At 43.4% G+C, this 19488-nt stretch overlaps 1 protein-coding gene across 3 annotated transcripts in view; it reads right to left on the minus strand.

Moving 5' to 3' along the window:
• The window catches only part of tnfrsf21 (tumor necrosis factor receptor superfamily, member 21), a gene marked incomplete at its 3' end in the record, with an annotated part of 221673 nt that overhangs the window by 53392 nt on the left and 148793 nt on the right, over positions 1-19488 (minus strand). For 2 of the 3 annotated variants that reach the window (XM_082505315.1, XM_082505316.1), the window contains exon 6: positions 6154-6406. The exons of the other annotated variant lie outside the window; for it this stretch is intronic. In XM_082505315.1, the coding sequence (XP_082361441.1) occupies positions 6154-6406 (253 nt within the window). The remainder of the gene's footprint in view (positions 1-6153; positions 6407-19488) is intronic. 3 annotated transcript variants of the gene reach the window in all.

Raw genomic sequence — 19488 nt, forward strand, 5'->3', positions numbered from 1 at the left:
TAAAGCTGCAAGCAGCGTTATGAGGGCCCTCGCACCCCCGGCACGTCGAGCCACGCCCAACACCTAAAACCAGCACCTCCGATCTGATGTCACATTGATTGAATTCATGCATTTAACCACCAGCTAACATTTCAACTCATTCATTCATGATTAGTTAGTCGTTCCACTAGGTGGCGCTCTAACCATTATGTACAAATGGCATAACAAACATTTCCGAGCTCGAGTCTCATCACGCCTGCGACCTTTGGGAGAGATTGAATATTTTGATTTTGAGTGACCACAGATTACTGCTTTTTGGCGAGTGATTGAAACTCCACGTGCCGCCATGACCACCCCATTTCCCTGAATGTAAAAAGCTTCGCAATTTAACATCACAAAGGTCTTAAGATTCCACACACAGGAGATTGCATCAATCTGATGAAATCCCTTGGAGGAGTACGTCAAAGCACGGTGCCTGAAAAGATGGGAAAATGTTGCCAAAATTGCACATTAATTTTAAAATGGCTGACTTCCTGTTGGATTTGGGATATTGCTCCAAGAGACTTTTTTGTACATCTTGATATCTCCTATAAGCCTACCAGGTTTCAGATTCATACATAAAACACAGAGCTGGGGCTGTGGTTTTGAAATTTTGTAGGGGGCGCTGTGGAGCCATTTTGGGATATTCAATGAAAATGATCACATAACAACAAAGCCTTCGTCACATTGGAGGTGTGTGCCAAATTTCAAGCCTCTATAAACCTGCCAAGACCCTCAAAAGCCACTTCATCTTTCATCGTGAACAGCGTTGCCACCAGGGTGCGCCGTTCAGTTTAAAGTCACAATTTTTGCACTGAAGCATCACGAGGGACTGATGGTGATATTCACCGCTTTTGAGGTGGCCACGATGAACCTGTGAAAATCAGTACAACAAAATTAAAGCCATGACATTTCCTGTTGCCACTAGGTGGCGCTGTCTGTATTACCGACAATGGGCACATCAATCTGTTCAGGGTGGGTCTGACATCATGCCTGTAAAGTCTGGTACTGATCAGACTGGATTTCATTGAGTTATACTAATTTGTTTCTTCATGGCGTGACATCAAAGTTCGCCATGCTGCTGGGGTCACACCCTTTCGCGAAAACTCACAGTTTTCACTGTAACCCAAGACCAACTCCTTAAGGCTTTCCTGGAGAAATTTGAGGCTGCAGATGTCACCCTTCACTATACTGTACCCCAAAGTGTAAAACATGACATTTCCTGTTCCCACTAGGTGGCGCTGTCCTTGAGGTCAAATATGGCAGTTGAAATATGTTCAGGGGTGGAGCCTTATCATATGTGTTCACTTTGGTCAAGGTCAGAAAATGTATGACAAAATGAGAGGCAATAAGATTTTCATGGCGAGTCATCGAAATTCGCCATGGCGCCACGGCCTCATAGTATTGTGAAAACTCAAAAGCTCCGCAATTTAACATGGCACAAGGGTGTAGTTGACACTGACCAAATATGAAGGTTATGAAATCAAACCCCAAGGAGGAGTTCGCAAAAGTTCGAGGCATGGAAATGGCAAAATTAGAGCCAAAATGTCACATTCTCTTCCAAATGGCGGACTTCCTGTTGGGTTTGCGTCAATGGGCCCACAGACTTTTTTGTTCGTCTTGGCATGATACACATGTGTGCCAAATTTCATACATGTAGCTCAAACGATGTGGTCGTAGGCATGCATTTAACAAGGCATAGGTGGCGCTCCAGAGCCATTTCCCAGTGCTCATATGTAAAACCATTAAAATACAAAATTTTTCACCAGACCTGGCATGTGTGCAAAATTTCATGAGTTTTTGAGCATGTTTAGGCCCTCAAAAAGGCCCTTGTTTCGCCTGAATAATAATAATAATAATAATTAAAGCTGCAAGCAGCGTTATGAGGGCCCTCGCACCCCCGGCGCGTCGAGCCAAGCCCAACACCTAAAACCAGCACCTCCGATCTGATGTCACATTGATGGAATTCATGCATTTAACCACCAGCTAACATTTCAACTCATTCATTCATGATTAGTTAGTCGTTCCACTAGGTGGCGCTCTAACCATTATGTACAAATGGCATAACAATCACTTCCGAGCTCGAGTCTCATCACACCTGAGACGTTTGGGAGAGATTGGACATTGTGTTTTTGAGTGACAGCAGATTAATGCTTTTTGGCGAGTGATTCAAACTCTAAGTGCCACCATAACCACCCCGTTTCACTGAACGTAAAAAGCTTCGCAATTTAACATCACAAAGGTCTTTAGATTCCACACACTGGAGATTGGTTCAATATGATGAAATCCCTTGGAGGAGTTCGTCAAAGAACGGTGCCTGGAAAGAGGGGAAAATGTTGCCAAAATTACACATTAATTTTAAAATGGCTGACTTCCTGTTGGATTTGGGATATTGCACCAAGAGACTTTTTTGTACATCTTGATATCTCCTATAAGCTTACCAGGTTTCAGAATCATACATAGAACACAGAGCAGGGGCTGTGGTTTTGAAATTTTGTAGGGGGCGCTGTGGAGCCACTTCGCGCTATTCAATGAAAATGATCACATGCCAACAAAGCGTTCATCCATTTGGAGGTGTGTGCCAAATTTCAAGCCTCTATAAACTTGCCAAGACCCTCAAAAGCCACTTCATCTTTCATGTTGAACAGCGTTGCCACCAGGGTGCGCCGTTCAGTTTAAAGTCACAATTTTTGCACTGAAGCATCACGAGGGACTGATGGTGATATTCACCGCTTTTGAGGTGGCCAAGATGAACCTGTGAAAATCAGTACAACAAAATTAAAGCCATGACATTTCCTGTTGCCACTAGGTGGCGCTGTCCGTATTTCCGACAATGGGCACATCAATCTGTTCAGGGCGGGTCTGACATCATGCCTGTAAAGTCTGGTACTGATCAGACTGGATTTCATTGAGTTATACTAATTTGTTTCTTCATGGCGTGACATCAAAGTTCGCCACGCCGCTGGGGTCACACCCTTTTGCGAAAAGTCACAGTTTTCACTGTAACCCAAGACCAACTCCTTAAGGCTTTCCTGGAGAAATTTGAGGCTGCAGATGTCACCCATCACTATACTGTACCCCAAAGTGTAAAACATGACATTTCCTGTTCCCACTAGGTGGCGCTGTCCTTGATGTCAAATATGGCAGTTGAAATATGTTCAGGGGTGGAGCCTTATCATATGTGTGCTCTTTGGTCCAGATCGGAACATGTATGACAGAATGAGAGGCAATAAGATTTTGATGGCGAGTCATCGAAATTCGCCATGGCGCCACGGCCTCATAGTATTGTGAAAACTCAAAAGCTCCGCAATTTAACATGGCACAAGGGTGTAGTTGACACTGTCCAAATTTGAAGTTTATAGGACCAAATCCCAAGGAGGAGTTCGTTAAAGTACAAGGCATGGAAACGGTAAAATCAGACCCAAAATGTCACCTTCAATCCAAAATGGCGGACTTCCTGTTGGGTTTAGGACATTGCCATAATAGACTTTTTTGTTCGACTCTGAACGTTATATAGGTGTACCGACTTTCAAACGTGTAGGTCATACCCATACCGGGGGCTCGCGTTTTTCATTTTTCTAGGTGGCGCTACTGAGCTAATTTTCCCTGGCCATGTCTGGGAACATTAAAATACGTAAATTTTCACCAGACCTGACGCGTGTGCAAAATTTCATGAGTTTTCGAGTATGTTTAGGCCCTCAAACGGCCAATTCATTTGCCGAAATAATAATAATAATAATAATAATAATAAACAGAGCAATTACAATAGGGCCTTCGCACTGTCAGTGCTCGGGCCCTAATAATAATAATAATAATAATAATAATAATAAGAAACGGAGCAGATACAATAGGGCCTTCGCACTCTCGGTGCTCGGGCCCTAATAATAATAATAATAATAATAATAATAATAATAATAATAATAATAATAATAATAAACAGAGCAATTACAATAGGGCCTTCGCACTATCAGTGCTCGGGCCCTAATAATAATAATAATAAACAGAGCAATTACAATAGGGCTTTCGCACTGTCAGTGCTCGGGCCCTAATAATAATAATAATAATAATAATAAACAGAGCAATTACAATAGGGCCTTCGCACTGTCAGTGCTCGGGCCCTAATAATAATAATAATAATAATAATAATAATAATAATAATAATAATAAACAGAGCAATTACAATAGGGCCTTCGCACTGTCAGTGCTCGGGCCCTAATAATAATAAGAAACGGAGCAGATACAATAGGGCCTTCGCACTCTCAGTGCTCGGGCCCTAATAATAAACAGAGCAATTACAATAGGGCCTTCGCACTGTCAGTGCTCGGCCCCTAATAATAATAATAATAATAATAATAATAATAATAATAATAAACAGAGCTATTACAATAGGGCCTTCGCACTATCAGTGCTCGGGCCCTAATAAGAAACGGAGCAGATACAATAGGGCCTTCGCACTCTCAGTGCTCGGGCCCTAATAATAAACAGAGCAATTACAATAGGGCCTTCGCACTGTCAGTGCTCGGGCCCTAATAATAATAATAATAATAATAATAATAATAATAATAAACAGAGCAATTACAATAGGGCCTTCGCACTATCAGTGCTCGGGCCCTAATAATAATAATAATAATAATAAACAGAGCAATTACAATAGGGCCTTCGCACTGTCAGTGCTCGGCCCCTAATAATAATAATAATAATAATAATAATAATAATAATAATAATAATAATAATAATAAACAGAGCTATTACAATAGGGCCTTCGCACTCTCAGTGCTCGGGCCCTAATAATAATAATAAGAAACGGAGCAGATACAATAGGGCCTTCGCACTCTCAGTGCTCGGGCCCTAATAAGAAACGGAGCAGATACAATAGGGCCTTCGCACTCTCAGTGCTCGGGCCCTAATAATAAGAAACGGAGCAGATACAATAGGGCCTTCGCACTCTCAGTGCTCGGGCCCTAATAATAAGAAACGGAGCAGATACAATAGGGCCTTCGCACTCTCGGTGCTCGGGCCCTAATAATAATAAGAAACGGAGCAGATACAATAGGGCCTTCGCACTCTCTGTGCTCGGGCCCTAATAATAATAATAAGAAACAGAGCAGATACAATAGGGCCTTCGCACTCTCGGTGCTCGGGCCCTAATAATAATAAGAAACGGAGCAGATACAATAGGGCCTTCGCACTCTCGGTGCTCGGGCCCTAATAATAATAATAAGAAACGGAGCAGATACAATAGGGCCTTCGCACTCTCAGTGCTCGGGCCCTAATAAGAAACGGAGCAGATACAATAGGGCCTTCGCACTCTCGGTGCTCGGGCCCTAATAATAATAATAATAATAATAAACAGAGCAATTACAATAGGGCCTTCGCACTGTCAGTGCTCGGGCCCTAATAATAATAATAAGAAGAAGAAACGGAGCAGATACAATAGGGCCTTCGCACTCTCGGTGCGCGGGCCCTAAAAACGGAGCAGATACAAAAGGGCCTTCGCACTCTCAGTGCTCGGGCCCTGATAGCTCGTGGTGTCTACAAATGGTATAGATTCTAGAAGTGTGATGGTTTGCCCATTTTTGCCGATCCCAGCAAGTTCTGCCCACAATCAGATTTCTCATAAAACCTCATAATTCCATTCTGGGATCCCATATCAGCTCAAACCGGATGGAAGGCATACTAGACAAAAATTTGATACTTATTGGCAAAACTACATTTTTTCAGTGAGGATCTGCTTGTTCACTGATGGAGGGGTCGAAGCTGAACTGATCAAGTGAAGTTTTTGACCATGCAAGGTGACAGCAGACAGGTTCAGTAGGCAAAATACAACCCGAGATTTGTTTTGGTGAGACTGTTGTGGTCTGTGGGTGGTTTTCCTTTTTGTGATTACACACTGTCACATTACAAAGCGCCGGCAGGTCATGTGGGACCATCTGTCCTTCTAGTTTAGTTGAATATGAGGTGCAAGTGGATACTTCTGGAGGATGCACCAGCAAATGCACCGAGAAGTGCCACTAACCAAGGGAAGCTGGGAACTGCAAAGGCGTTCCTAGACCACCAAGAACCGCAAAAGCACCAAATGAATTGAACCATCCTTGGGACTTAATTGGAATAGATCTGTTTGTGGTCATGTCTCACCTTTGGTAATAAAGGAGCCATTCCTACTCAGGGCGGAGTCTTTGCTGGAGGTAGAGTCGCAGCGAAGCAGGGGCTCCGATTCATCAGGGAAGAAGCCTTTGGTGCGGTCCACTGGTGACTGCTCCAAACCCATGCCACTGACCCGGCCCATGCTACTGTTGCTGGCAATGCTAATAGGAGACTCTGTGGGCTTCTGGATTGGACTGTGTCTATTGCTTACATTCCCTGAGGTCATCAGCTGGTTGATGTCAAACTGCAAATATGAAGGAGGAGTGGAAAGTGAGGAAAAGAAGAGGAAGATGATGAGAAGGGGAATTGACAAGAGGAAAAAAACATTTTAGGAGATTGGTGGAAATGGCTCTTAATGACAATATGATTGATGATATATGGCACAAAGGTCCAGAAGATAATGACCTTTAGTTGAATCGCTGAAAGTGCAGAGACATATTATATTTATGTAAAGTAGATGTTAAGTTTGACATGCAGGCTTTTACAAAGAAACTTTGAATGCACTTGCCGGAGAAACTCACGGTAAGATGCAATGTGATAACACCAAAAAGTTCCTGGCTACGACTGACTCCCATTAACAAGATCTGAACATTTGGGTAATACTAGTGAGCTCTCTCTCTCTCTCTCTCTCCCCCCATGACACATGATGTTAACGAAACAAATGAAGCATCAAGGTAAAAGGAATATATACTGGCCTGAAGTTTCTCACTAAATTTTCTGAAAAATTAAAACACAACTGCATAGGTCCCTGGCCAGCCAATCACCCGTGAGTCCTGGAACGCTTTGATTTCGACAGAGGAAGGCAGGGCCACATGAGGCCGGGGGCCGTAACATCCCTCCCCTTAAATTACCAACTATGTTGGGCAAAAGCAGATATTAGGAACTGTAACAAAAACAAAGAACAAACACCACAAAACATGTTTACAACCAAAACAGACCATCAGCCAAAACATTTTCAGACCCCTTTTTGTGGTGAATACTTAAGTTGTATTCCTGCAGCAACAGAGCCCAGCGCATAAGGCGCTGCTTATGATTAAACATGCGAGCAAAGGACACAAGTGGGTTGTGGTCAGTGTACATAACAAGAGGTAACATGCTAGACCCCAGGTATACGTGAAAGTGCTGAAGAGCCAACAACAAAGTCAGGGTCTCCTTTTCAATGGTGGAGTAGTTTAACTGATTTTTATTAAACTTGCGGGAAAAGTAACAAACGGAGTGGTCCAAACCCTGCAAGTCTTCTTGCAACAGCACTGCCCCAGCCCCGACAGCACTGGCATCAACCTGAAGTTTGAATGGTCGCGTCAAATCAGGTGCAGCTCACACAGGAGTGTGGCAGAGGAGGGCTTTTGCACTTTCAAAAGCATCTTGACACTCACTTGACCATAGAAACTGAACCTTTAGACTGAGTAGGTCAGTCAGTGGCTTGACTACAGAGGAGAAATTTTTACAAAAGTTTCTGTAGTAGCCCACCATCCCTAGAAACCTACACAACTCACGGCTGGTGCTAGGTGTGGGGAACTCTTTAATCACTGCCACTTTTGGTAAATGGCCTGGTAAATGGTAAATGGCCTGTATTTATATAGCGCTTTACTAGTCCCTAAGGACCCCAAAGCGCTTTACATATCCAGTCATCCACCCATTCACACACACATTCACACACTGGTGATGGCAAGCTACATTGTAGCCACAGCCACCCTGGGGCGCACTGACAGAGGCGAGGCTGCCGGACAGTGGCGCCACCGGGCCCTCTGACCACCACCAGTAGGCAATGGGTGAAGTGTCTTGCCCAAGGACACAACGACCGAGACTGTCCAAGCCGGGGCTCGAACCGGCAACCTTCCGATAACAAGGCGACCTCCCAACTCTTGAGCCACGATCGCCCCACTTTTGCATCAATGGGCCGGACCTGTCCACGTCCCACCTCCCTGCCCAAGTACGTCACTGTAGCTTTGGTAAACTCACACTTAGCTAAGTTGAGAGTTAGAGTAGCTTGAGCCAAATGGTGAAATACCTGGCGTAGAGTTTCCAAATGATCTTTCCATGTTTCAGTATAAATTACTAGATCATCTAGGTAGGCACTGCAGTTGGACAGGCCATGGAGGACTTTATTTACCAGCCTCTGGAAGGTGGCAGGAGCGTTACACATGCCGAATGCCATAGGTACATACAGTGGGGCAAAAAAGTATTTAGTCAGCCACCGATTGTGCAAATTCCTTCACCTAAAATGATGACAGAGGTCAGTAATTTGCACCAGAGGTACACTTCAACTGTGAGAGACAGAATGTGAAAAAAAAAAATCCATGAATCCACATGGTAGGATTTGTAAAGAATTTATTCGTAAATCAGGGTGGAAAATAAGTATTTGGTCAATAACAAAAATACAACTCAATACTTTGTAACATAACCTTTGTTGGCAATAACAGAGGTCAAACGTTTACTATAGGTCTTTACCAGGTTTGCACACACAGTAGCTGGTATTTTGGCCCATTCCTCCATGCAGATCTTCTCGAGAGCAGTGATGTTTTGGGGCTGTCGCCGAGCAACACGGACTTTCAACTCCCGCCACAGATTTTCTATGGGGTTGAGGTCTGGAGACTGGCTAGGCCACTCCAGGACTTTCAAATGCTTCTTACGGAGCCACTCCTTTGTTGCCCGGGTGGTGTGTTTTGGATCATTGTCATGTTGGAAGACCCAGCCTGGTTTCATCTTCAAAGTTCTCACTGATGGAAGGAGGTTTTGGCTCAAAATCTCACAATACATGGCCCCATTCATTCTGTCCTTAACACGGATCAGTCGTCCTGTCCCCTTGGCAGAAAAACAGCCCCATAGCATGATGTTTCCACCCCCATGCTTCACAGTAGGTATGGTGTTCTTGGGATGCAAGAAGTATTCTTCTTCCTCCAAACACCACGAGTTGAGTTTATACCAAAAAGTTCTACTTTGGTTTCATCTGACCACATGACATTCTCCCAATCCTCTGCTGTATCATCCATGTGCTCTCTGGCAAACTTCAGACGGGCCTGGACATGCACTGGCTTCAGCAGCGGAATACGTCTGGCACTGCGGGATTTGATTCCCTGCCGTTGTAGTATGTTACTGATGGTGACCTTTGTTACTTTGGTCCCAGCTCTCTGCAGGTCATTCACCAGGTCCCCCCGTGTGGTTCTGGGATCTTTGCTCACCGTTCTCATGATCATTTTGACCCCACGGGATGAGATCTTGCGTGGAGCCCCAGATCGAGGGAGATTATCAGTGGTCTTGTATGTCTTCCATTTTCTGATGATTGCTCCCACAGTTGATTTTTTTCACACCAAGCTGCTTGCCTATTGTAGATTCACTCTTCCCAGTCTGGTGCAGGTCTACAATACTTTTCCTGGTGTCCTTCGAAAGCTCTTTGGTCTTGGCCATGGCGGAGTTTGGAGTCTGACTGTTTGAGGCTGTGGACAGGTGTCTTTTATACAGATGATGAGTTCAAACAGGTGCCATTCATACAGGTAACGAGTGGGGGACAGAAAAGCTTCTTACAGAAGATGTTAGAGGTCTGTGAGAGCCAGAGATTTTCCTTGTTTGAGGTGACCAAATACTTATTTTCCACCCTAATTTACGAATAAATTCTTTACAAATCCTACCATGTGGATTCATGGATTTTTTTTTTCCACATTCTGTCTCTCACAGTTGAAGTGTACCTCTGGTGCAAATTACTGACCTCTGTCATCATTTTAAGTGGGGGAACTTGCACAATTGGTGGCTGACTAAATACTTTTTTGCCCCACTGTAGGTACATAGGTACTGTAGAAAATCATCAGGTGTTACAAAGGCAGAGATGTTAGAGGCATGCTCAGTTAAAGGGACCTGCCAGTAACCTTTAAGAAGATCTAATTTAGTGCCATACTGAGCAGTCACAATACTGTCCACACAATCCTCAATTCTTTGGAGAGGATGTGAGTCAGTCACAGAATTCACCTTCCATAAGTCTGTAATGAAATGGGGCGAGCCATCTGGCTTAGACTCCACTATACAAGGTGAGCTCCAGGGGCTTTGACTGCAACATGGCTTCGCTAAGCCATGTTGCAGCAGATAGTCAGCGTCCTGTTTCATGAGCTTATGGGGGCTGGCTCGACAAGGATGCTGCTTAATAGGTTTAGCTCCCTGGACATCGATATCATGCTCTAGCACTGTAGTGTGAGTTGGCACACTACACAATAAACAGGTGTATTCACTAATCAAGACAGTTATGTCATCTTGCTGCTCAGAAGACAGATGTTCGAGCAAGCTCGGTAATGCTTTCAGCATTTCTGAGTTACACAGACGGGGTCTAGAACAGGTGGGATAACTTAGTTTTAAACCATCAACCTCGTCCACCCCTCCTTCCTCTAGGTGGCTTGAGGCTACAACAAGCACAGGCGATAGCCGGCCCTGGTGTTGATCGAGGATGGTATAATTTCAACATGCTTATGTGGCAGACGCGTGTTTTGCACCTGTGGTCGGGAGTGCAAATTACATAATCAGTCTCCCCTCTCTTTTCACAGACTTCAAAGGGGCTGCTATACCTAGCAGACAAGGCTGAGCCCAGAACAGGCAACAGCACAAGAACCTGGTCACCCACCTGAAAGGTTCTTTTAACAGAAGCCTTATCGTAATGGCGTTTCATTTTCCCCTGTGAAACAGCAAGGTGCTGTTTAGCCAGAGCATTGGCTTGGTTCAAACGCTCACGGAAGTGTTTTACATACCTCCTTACATTTACCTTGGAAACCCTGTGTGGGCTCAAAAATAACTCTTTCAGAGCTTTGAGGGATCCGCGTGGCCTATGGCCAAATACCAGCTCAGAAGGACTAAAACCAAGTGACTCCTAAATAGAGTCACGGGCAGCAAATAACACAAATGGAACTCCCTCATCTCAGCTCTTTTCAGACCGTAAGCAGTATTTGCACAGCATCGCCTTTAAGGTCTGATGCCACCGCTCTAATGCACCTTGCGATTCAGGATGATAAGCAGAGGACACAACATGTTTGACACCTAGAGTGCTAGCCACTTGTTTGAATAACTTAGATTGAAAGTTTGAGCCCTGGTCAGTCTGTATGACCTTTGGCAGGCCAAACACTGAAAAGAATGTTGTCAACGCCTTAACAACTGATTTCGCTGTAACCTTATGTAACGGGACAGCCTCTGGGAAACAGGTAGCTACACACATGATCGTGAGAAGGTATTGCTTTCCTGATTTTGTTCTAGGTAGTGGACCCACACAATCGACTATGACATGGTCAAATGGCTGATCCACTACAGGAATGGGACACAACGGAGCTGGGGGTATTACTTGATTAGGTTTACATGCAATCTGACACATATGACAACTGCGGCAAAATTTAGAAACATCACGCTTCATACCAGGCCAAAAGAAATGCTTTAATAGTAGCTGGTATGTTTTTGTGATGCCCAAGTGTCCTGACCACTGGCATTCATGGGCAAGAGCCTGGATTTTCTGCCGGTACACAGCGGGCACGACAACCTGCTTAACATTACTCCATTCTGCACCTTCTGCACCTGGTGGAGACCACTGACGCATTAGAACATCATGTTCTACAAAATAGGCTTGTTGCTCTTTATTGACTTGCTCAGCACTTACCGTATGTTTGAAACAGCTCTGCAGCATTTTATCAGCTAATTGAGCTGCTGACAGCTGGTCTTTGGTCAAGGGCAGCGAAGAGATCTTTGGAAATGGATCGGGCTCCTCAGGTTTCACTGAGTCTGGCGGTGACAGAAGATTGTTTCTTTTAGTTTGTACATCATTCTCCTCGGAAAATGAGGACATCAACACCGAATCAGAGAGAGCAACATCAGTATCTTTACGAGCTTGTGCTCGAGTAATTGCACAGGCTGGATACAGCCCAGGGTGCATGGAAACATCAGAGGTTTTCTGATTTAGGGGGTTGTCTAAAACCTCAAGACGAGGGAGCATTAACCCTCCTGCAATATCATTGCCCAACAACATGGCCACACCCTCTATTGGCAAGGATGGGCAAACAGCAACAGGGAAAAATCCTGTAACAAGTTTTGATTTTATAAAAACTCTGTGAACTGGTCTTGGGAGCGTAACCCATCTCTATCCCCAGTAGAACAGAATTAAAACCACATTCACTTTCAGCAGAAAAAGGTAAAACACAATCCTCTAACAAAACTAACTCTCGCAGAGCATCATGGTCACTCACTTTTGAAGCAACGCACCATTTATCAAAGAGAATACCCTTTTCTCTAGCAAACTCTACATAAGTTTGGGTCAGCAATTTCTTCTGCTAGCGAAACCTCTGGCTTCGGGGACTAACTCATATGCCTGCGAAACAGCTGTTTTAACTCACGCATAGTCTAAACTGTCCTTTAAAGAAAGCGAAGCCACCACCTCTTGGGCTTTTCCAGACAGTTTGCACTGTAACAAAAGAGGCCAAATATCACTAGGCCACTGCAACGCACCAGCGATATGCTCAAATGCTGCAATGTGTCAACCTCAGTTTCTCTAAAAGTGGGCACTAAAGAAATGCACTTACTGATATCAAAAGCAGAAGCAGACGAGGAGGTGGAACCGGAATTGTCAGCAGAGGTAGACGAGGCTTGTGGCTGAGACTCCAGCTCAATCTTTGTCTGCCTCTATCTCCAGCCTTCGTATTTCAAGCTCTAGCTGAGCCTGCCTGTTCTGGGCCTTCTCCTCAGCCTCCAATTGGAGACGTGCCAGCCACACTTTCAGCCAAGCTCCTTCTCTGCCTTCTGAACTCCCAGAGGAGAGTGGATCATAGCGAGGAAGTGTGCGTGGCGTTTTCCCCCGCTCATTCCCCTCGCCATCCCCACAAGAACCATTCTTGTGTGTGTGAATGGGTGGATGACTGGATATGTAAAGCGCTTTGGGGTCCTTAAGGACTAGTAAAGCGCTATATAAATACAGGCCATTTACCATTCTTGTGGCCCTCCTCAACTATGGTAGCTTGGTGTGGCACACCAGGGACCACAGGCACGCATGTGCTTTACCTCCATGCGTGAGATCAGTATGTGCAGCAGCTTAAGCTGTACAATATTTCAGGAAATAGTTTATTTCACCTTTTGACATTGTTAGTTCCACACGAGGTAGATGTTTACTACTGCAGACTAAACTTACATTTCTGTCACCTACAAGACACTTGCCTTTAATGTTACTATTACTCTCACAACCATACATAACCATAAAGTGGTGTACAATTCTGAATTTGTCAACCCTTTTTGCCAAAAATAGAAGAGGGCACTTCTCACGAGTAGCACGTGGGGAAGAAGTGTAAGCTGAGGGATGACTTAACAGATGTGCCACTCGTTGAGAGAAAGGTTTGGTTTGTTGATGATTTGAGTTTTACGACAGCAGAGGGACAGACTAAAACAGGTTTTACTGTAGCAGACAGTGAGAGAGAGTTATCTATGCAGGACAACTAACATGTTTCATATTTGCTTAAGCAGCAGAGATTCTAGCTTTAACGGAAGCGTGTGAAGCTGCAGAGAGACAATATACCCTGATAGGCAGTATGCATTTGCTACATTACATTTCTTTGTAGTGCAGTGAGTGAGACGAGGTGTGACAACCTCTACAGGGAAACCTGTAGCCAAGCCAAACTCTTGCAAAATCTGCTGGAGGCAGTGTTATTGTCCAGTAGACTTGCCGTTTGTAAATGTGCAGCACATATGTGAGGGAAAGATCCAGTTGCATTAGGGAAAGTTTTTGCAGCTTTAGGAGAACATGGTGTTAATATTTTAGCAGTACAACATTGGCAGACATGCAGGCCCACTCACCTACAGCAGGAAAACAGTTGTGATTTACAGAAGGAGCGAGCTTGCAGGTTGGTGTTTATTATCTGTGTGATAAACCAATACTGCCTTAGAATTTGTATAAGACTGCTGCTATTTTGAGCCATGGGCTATACCATGTCTCAACAGGAGGGAGATGAGCAGTAGTTTATACTCACTCTAGGATTATTAAATACTTTTAAAAAAATTGCAGGTAGAGAGAACTAATAGAACAGTAAAGTTAAGACTTAGGAAGACGGGCAGGACATGGTTAGACTGTATAGAATTCGTTAAGATGTACATGAGGATTACTCCAACAGAGAACGGTCTGACTCTTTGAGATTACATATGTTAGAGCATTTAGAGTTCTAGTCTTCTGTAGTGATGATAGAAAAGCAGAAGAGAGAGCATATTAGCAGATTAGATGCTTGAAATGTTTAAAAGTAAAGAAGTCATGAGAACAAATGATCTGCCAGATGATTCTGTTTCTCTGCAGGAGCAGAGTCTGAAGTCTGGAGATTGGATGTTGATAAGGCCATGGAGAGGAAGTGCTGATCCAGTCTGTGATGGAAAGGTCCCTATTAGGTGCTGCTGATGACGACTACAGCAGTGAAGATTGCTGGAAGAAACACTTGGATATATCAAGCACACTGCAAGAAGGTGACACACATCCAGGCCAGCTCGGAGTAAGTGGCAGGAAGACCGGGTACAAAGGGGCGGGGAAAGCCTCCACGGCCCTTCGTCTCAATCTGGTGATGAAACCAACTGAGCCACAGGTACTCATCAGAATGGCTGGGAATGTGCTGTGCATCTTCTTGAGCCTGTGGGCCCAGAGGGGGATGAGTGGTAAGACAGACCTGCTAGTCTGTCTCAAAGTATCTGACTTGCTGCAGGACATTGAACAGCTAAACGAACTGGAAACAGGCCAATTGCCTATGTGTATGAAGGACAATGGATTAGTCCAAGTTGGAGATTTACCATGGAACATGGTAACATCACCTATTCTTTTGTCTTCTGCAAGAAGGATGTAAACAGAGAAACCTTTTGTCTACATTTACATCATGAACACTTGAGGTTTTGAGCCAAGAAGATCAAAACAGCTTGATCCAATTTCCTTTACAAATCGTTTTCTGTGGTGACAACAGGACAGGAGAAGAGTTGTAAATGCAGATAATTCACCAGTTGACTCTAACCCCCACAGGATGCCTACAGTGAGAAGATTTTGGGGGGGGGGGGGGGGGGGGGGGTGATAGGAGTCAATAAAGAAGGGTGTTGACCAGGCTACAGCTTTGAAGTTAGCTGAGAGCCACATGGACAAACAATAAAGTCAACTGATGCGTTTGAATGCCTATGTCTGTATACAGTTGGATTGTAGTGACATATGATTTTTGAGAATGATGATTCTTCTTCTTTGACTTTTGACATTCAGTTGTTTACTTGCAGAAATACATAATGAATCGCACGACAGGAGTAGATGCACCACAAGGCTGGATAGCTTGGTTAATGTCTGGTCCTTGGTGGCATCTTCTTTTGAAAATATTAATTCCTGTTTTTGGACTGTTGATATTGATTTGCTTATGTATAGGATGCATTTTACCGTGTATAAGATCAATGCTAACTAAAATGATTCCAATACATTTGTTAATTATGTACTTTTATAACAACATGACATGACTGAAATTACTGACATGACAGAAGCGTGTGTATAAATGACGCCAGCGCTGAAAATGTCAAGCATGAGGTGCATGGCTTAGAATATACTACATAGGAATAATTTGAAGCATAAAAATAACATAACAGGAGGGAATGTTAGAGTGAATTGTTAAATGTTTGTCATTTTTATGTTTACCATTTGTACATTGTTTTAAGGAATTCTTTCTGTCCTTCCCTCCCCAGATTCTTAAGATTCTGGGAGGGGGGCGGTAGTGTTTTTTTATCACAGGAACATCCTTGTGAAGGTCTGTTTGATGTTGGTAAACTTCCTCCCCTTTGTATGGCTTCACTGTGTTATCAACCACAAAACCAGGTACTTTTAGTACATTCATGCTACATGCTCGCACTACGTGCTTTGCTCGCCTTTTTACCGCTCTGTTGAGCCCGTCACACTCAGCAGGTCGAGCTCGAGCTAAGACAGCCGAGTCAGATGAAGACACCAACAATCACGTTACTCATTGACAGACAGAAATCAGGCTGTTTCTGCGGTTTTCGGCCGCGGGGCCGGCCCTGCTGCTGGGCTACTGACGATTAGCTGTGGCGTTCGTGGGTGCGTGTGGGAGACAGCGAGGAGGCCGCGCACGGAATCAAGGATCAGAGGATGGCCCTCTGCTCGGACGAGACTTTTCAGGAACTATTACAAAGAATCCACGACATGGAAATGAAAATCAGACGCCTTGAGGAGAACGCCAAAAGCGAAAGCAATAAAACTCTGCCTGTGGCTTACGGCAAGCAACAACCGGGCGGACCAATACCATCAACACAGAGTGGGACCCCTCCGAGTGGAGGACGTTTGTCGGGAGGGACTCCCCATTCATCAGACCTTCTTAGACGGGAGACTACCAGGAAGAAGATAAAGGAACATCGAAAGACACTCCAACAAGAAACAACTTCGATTATTCCTCTAAAAAATAGATTTGCGCCTCTCAGCTCATTACCGTCCAGCCCGCAAAGACTGTCAGCTGCAGAGCGAGGTCACCGGAATGTAAATAAAGATAAAACAACCCGCACGAAATGGGCAAAGAGAACAGAGATCAGGAAGCGAGGGAGAGCACTTGCTATTATTCATGACGGATCAATCAAAGGAATTGAACAGCTATGCATCAATACTAGTGTCTTTAATTGTCCACAAATGACAGTAAAAGAAATTTCTGAGAGGATTCCATCAATTATTGAGAATAACCCAGAGCTAGAAAAAGTTGTTGTTCATGCTGGAGCTGCTGACATCCTTTTGAAAAAATCCGAAATTTTAAAGAAAGACTTTTTGGATTTACTTCAGAACTTTGACAACCACAAGGTGCAACTCCACGTATCTGGACCGATTCCAGCAACGCCCTACGGTGAAGAATATAGCAAGATGAAATCGTTCAGCAGGTTTGTTAAAACTGTCTGTGCTGAAAGGTCAATTCGATATCTAAATAATTTTAAGATTTTTTGTGGAAGGAAGCACCTGTTTACAAGAAATGAACGTAACATTAATAAGAAAGGTCAGAGGCTTTATCTTCTGAACTTGTCTCACGTGAACTCATTGCCCTGTTCTCAAATTGAGATAAAGACGTCAGTATCAGCTGAGACACACAGTGGACGCCAACCAGCTGTATCACACAGAGACCATGACGTACTTGCACCTTTCAGTGATAAGCCTGCCAGAGACGTATCAGCCAACCCAAAAACAACGGCACCTGACGACTCGAAAGAAACACAGAGTTTCAGCAACGCTGTGCAGAAACACATCAGTTGACATAGCTCAAACAGCTGAGTTACTATGCCAGCCCCCAACAACTTCACTTCCAGCAGAGATTACAGCAACTCCAGCCAAATATGCAGTTTCAACTCCGTGCAGAAACTCACCAGCTGATGCCTGTACACCTTCATCATCCTCATCCTCATCAGTGATCATATCACCATTTAAGTCGTTTCCCGAACCCCTTCAAACCCAAATAAACAGAGGGATTCATCTGACACCAAAAGTGGGACCACACCCACCTACTAATTATAAACAATGTGGCTCTCCACTCCACCTAACTGAGTCTGATATCTGATACCGACCGGATGCCGTTACCGGATTGCATCATTTCCACCAAAATGTGTCCGGTCACTCTCATTCATATATTAAAAGCAAAATACCAGTTATTATAGGCAACAGATCCTTACACATTAAAAGTACTTATAATCAAACAGAACAGAATCTGAATATAATACTGTGCAACAATAATCTCTCAATCACTAAAAGAAATATTAAAGCAGCTGCACTAAATATTAGATCTCTATCAGGGAAGTCTCTCCTAATTAATGATTACATCATTTCACATGATATACATGTTCTCTTTCTTTCAGAAACTTGGTTAGATGGAAATTCAGAACAAGCTGTATTAATAGAGACTCGCCCAACTGATTATCACTTCATTAGTGAGACCAGAAAAAAAAAAAAAAGAGGTGGTGGTCTTGCTGTAATCTTTCACCAATCACTAAACTTTAAAAAGGTATCGCTAGGTGAGTTCAGCACCTTTGAATATTTAGCTACTGAAATAAATGAACCAAACAAAGTTTTATTTTTAAACATATATAGACCACCAAAATCTAATACAAACTTTTTTAATGATTTCAATGACCTTTGCTCTGCAATATGTCTAGACTATGACCAGATAGCAATTGTGGGAGATTTTAACATTCATACTGACAAGCTTCAAGATAGCGGAACAAAAGCATTAAATTATGTCCTCCATAACTTTGATCTAATCCAGCACTTTAGTGAGCCAACGCATAATCGAAGACACACTCTGGACCTACTTATTAGCGAAGATCTAAATATCTCTAACATTGCCGTTACTGATATTGCATTATCTGATCATTTCTGCATTTCATTTGATAGCAACATCTTAGCCAATATACCTAATAAGAGTAAGATCACTGTTAAAAACGCTTCTTTGGAGAAAACTCAGCTGAATATTTTAAACTGATGTACACTTCCACCTTGTTTAAATCACCAACATCCACCAACACACATTCAGTAAACAAACTGACAGATGATTTTCTATCCAAAATCTTAGACATGATGGATAAGATTGCACCATTCAAGGTTAAAACTGTCTCTAGTAAAAAGAAGTCTCTGTGGAGAAGTGATCCACTGGTATGTAATGAAAAAAGAGAGTGCTGGCATGCTGAGAGAAAATGGCAGAAAACTCTACTCCAGGTTCACTGCGAGATATATAAAGAGAGGCTGAATAAGTATCAGCTAGCTCTGAAGGATGCAAGGGAGTCATTTTTCTCTGAGATTATTCATAGAAACAACAACAATGCTAGGACATTATTTGCTACAGTCGAGAGATTAACCACTCCTCCAGTGGAAATAGCCCCTGAATTAAGCTCCACCAGGGCCTGTAATGAATTTGCCAGCTTCTCTATTGAAAAGATCTTGAAAATCAGAAGATCGATTGACACATTAGTTTCAACCCCAATACCGACGTTAAGCCCAATTACCACTTATGCAGAGAAAATGACTCACTTTCAAACAATAAATCAATCAAGCCTCGATAAAATTATTGAGAATCTAAGCTCTGCCACCTGCTGCTTGGATATATTACCGACAGGTTTTCTTAAAAAGGTCCTCCCAGCCATCAGGGAAGATCTGGTCCAAATAGTTAACGCATCCCTCAGTAGTAATATACCTATAGCTTACAGCATTTAATTTAGCTAGTTTAGGAAGATTTCACTTTTCTAATAGTTTCACAGGCTAATATTTTTTAAATAGACCACCACAAACAACATGTATCCCTTTAGAAATAAAGTGTGATACTTCTATTCAATTCAATTCAATTC

This window comes from Aulonocara stuartgranti (assembly GCF_965226115.1).
Source record: "Aulonocara stuartgranti genome assembly, chromosome: 15".
In the NCBI taxonomy this organism is placed as follows: Eukaryota; Metazoa; Chordata; class Actinopteri; order Cichliformes; family Cichlidae; genus Aulonocara; species Aulonocara stuartgranti.